Source organism: Terrapene carolina, unplaced genomic scaffold (assembly GCF_002925995.2).
Source record: "Terrapene carolina triunguis isolate 2854851 unplaced genomic scaffold, T_m_triunguis-2.0 Scaffold58, whole genome shotgun sequence".
NCBI classification, from domain to species: Eukaryota; Metazoa; Chordata; order Testudines; family Emydidae; genus Terrapene; species Terrapene triunguis.
The window spans coordinates 47,835,801-47,837,318 of record NW_020664409.1 but is presented as its reverse complement, the minus strand read 5'-3'; the positions used below and the strand labels follow the sequence as shown (position 1 = coordinate 47,837,318).

Here is a 1,518-nt window from a genome sequence, read left to right as displayed (position 1 = left end):
TTCAGCACTAAGAGTCCAAACTTGGCAAGTAAAAGCCTTGTTTCGTTCCAGAGATCCTTTGCCCAAGTTAATGATGGCAGGAATGGCTCACAGGCCAAGTAATTACATTTTTCCCCACTCCATGATTTCTCTGCTTAGAGCAGGATTGAGGTTTCCATAGTCTAAAAAGGAATGCTACTAGTACAGAAAAACAAATACATAAGAAATCTCAGTGATTTATTTTCTAAAAGTACAAAATAAGTCAATCTTTTAAGGAGGCATTTTTAAAAAGTTTAACTATAAAAACATTGTGGGCAAGAGGCACCACTTTTATCATTACTCTTACAAAACAGACAGACATTGACATATAAAACAGATGAACCAGTTGCAGGTCAGCCAGCCATAGAAGACCCTTACCTGTATGTTATAACAAATATGTTTTAGCTCAAACAGATAAGTACTTTTCGACCCAGGTTGGCTGTCCCATAGCTCCAGTGAAGATTCCAATAAATTACATAAATAGGAGCAAAGCACACACCCTTCTGTACAAGGCTTCCCATCACCAGGGAGTCCGCCACACACTCCCAGCTACTTCACACAGCGAGAGCGCTGGGAGTGACCGTGTCTCTTAGGCGTCTGGGTAAGTGCAGTAATACACAGCAGTACTTGCATCCGAAACCACCGAAGAGATGGGCCCGTGGGCGTCTGGCGCGGGCAGGCCGGCTTCGTGGCCCTGGAAGTGGAGCCCTAGCTCGGGCTTGCAAGCGAAGTGCAGGTACTGCTCGAATTCGGTGCGATCCACGTCGCCCAGCAGCTCGTCCTGCGACAGGTGCTCCAGCGACTCCCTGCACTGCGGCGCCTCGGGCGGCGGCGAGGGCTGGCAGGGCTGCGGTGGGAGCTGGGGAGCGCGGGCCGGGCCGGCGGGCGGGCACAGCTGCCCGTAGTAGGCGTGCAGGGGGCCCTGGCAGCCCAGCAGGCTCTGCAGGGAGCTGAGCTGCCCCAGCGGCTCGGCGCGGGGCAGGTGCCTGCGGAGCGCGGCGCTGGCCTGGCTCTCGGCCCCGTGCGCGGGGTACTCGGCCGCGGGGTAGCCGTAGGGCGCCAGCTGACACTCGTCCTGCAGGGGCGGCGTGAAAAAGCCCGGCTCGGTCTCCGCCGCGTCCAGCGGGGAGGGGTCCGGGGTCGGCAGGTTGTAGCCGTCGAAGGCGGCAGCCAGGGGCTGGCAGTCCCGGTAGTGGCCCAGCGCCGGGGGCAGCGCGCTCTGCACGGCGGGGTAGCCCTGCTCCGGGTAGGACAGGGCCAGGCTCTCCACGCACATCCTGCTGCCCTCGCTGGCCAGCCCGGCGCCCGGCGCCTCCGCCAGCCCGTGGGGCAGGAAGCCGCTTTCCACGCGCTTCAGGCGCTTCACCTGCTTCCGCCGGCGCGGCCGGTACTTGTAGTTGGGATGGTCCTGCATGTGCTGCACCCGCAGCCGCTCCGCCTCCTCCACGAACGGCCGCTTCTCCGCCAGCGACAGCGCCTTCCAGGCCTTCCCTGCGGGGC

The 1,518-nt window shown here is 59.7% G+C and overlaps 1 protein-coding gene across 1 annotated transcript in view; it reads right to left on the bottom strand.

Annotated features, from left to right (window-relative positions):
- Positions 1–262: 262 nt before the first annotated feature.
- The window catches only part of SOX17 (SRY-box transcription factor 17), a 2,058-nt gene continuing 802 nt past the window's right edge, over positions 263–1,518 (bottom strand). Inside the window, exon 2 of the mRNA XM_026659533.1 lies at positions 263–1,509. Coding sequence (XP_026515318.1) covers positions 608–1,509 — 902 coding nt within the window. The 3' untranslated portion in view covers positions 263–607. The remainder of the gene's footprint in view (positions 1,510–1,518) is intronic.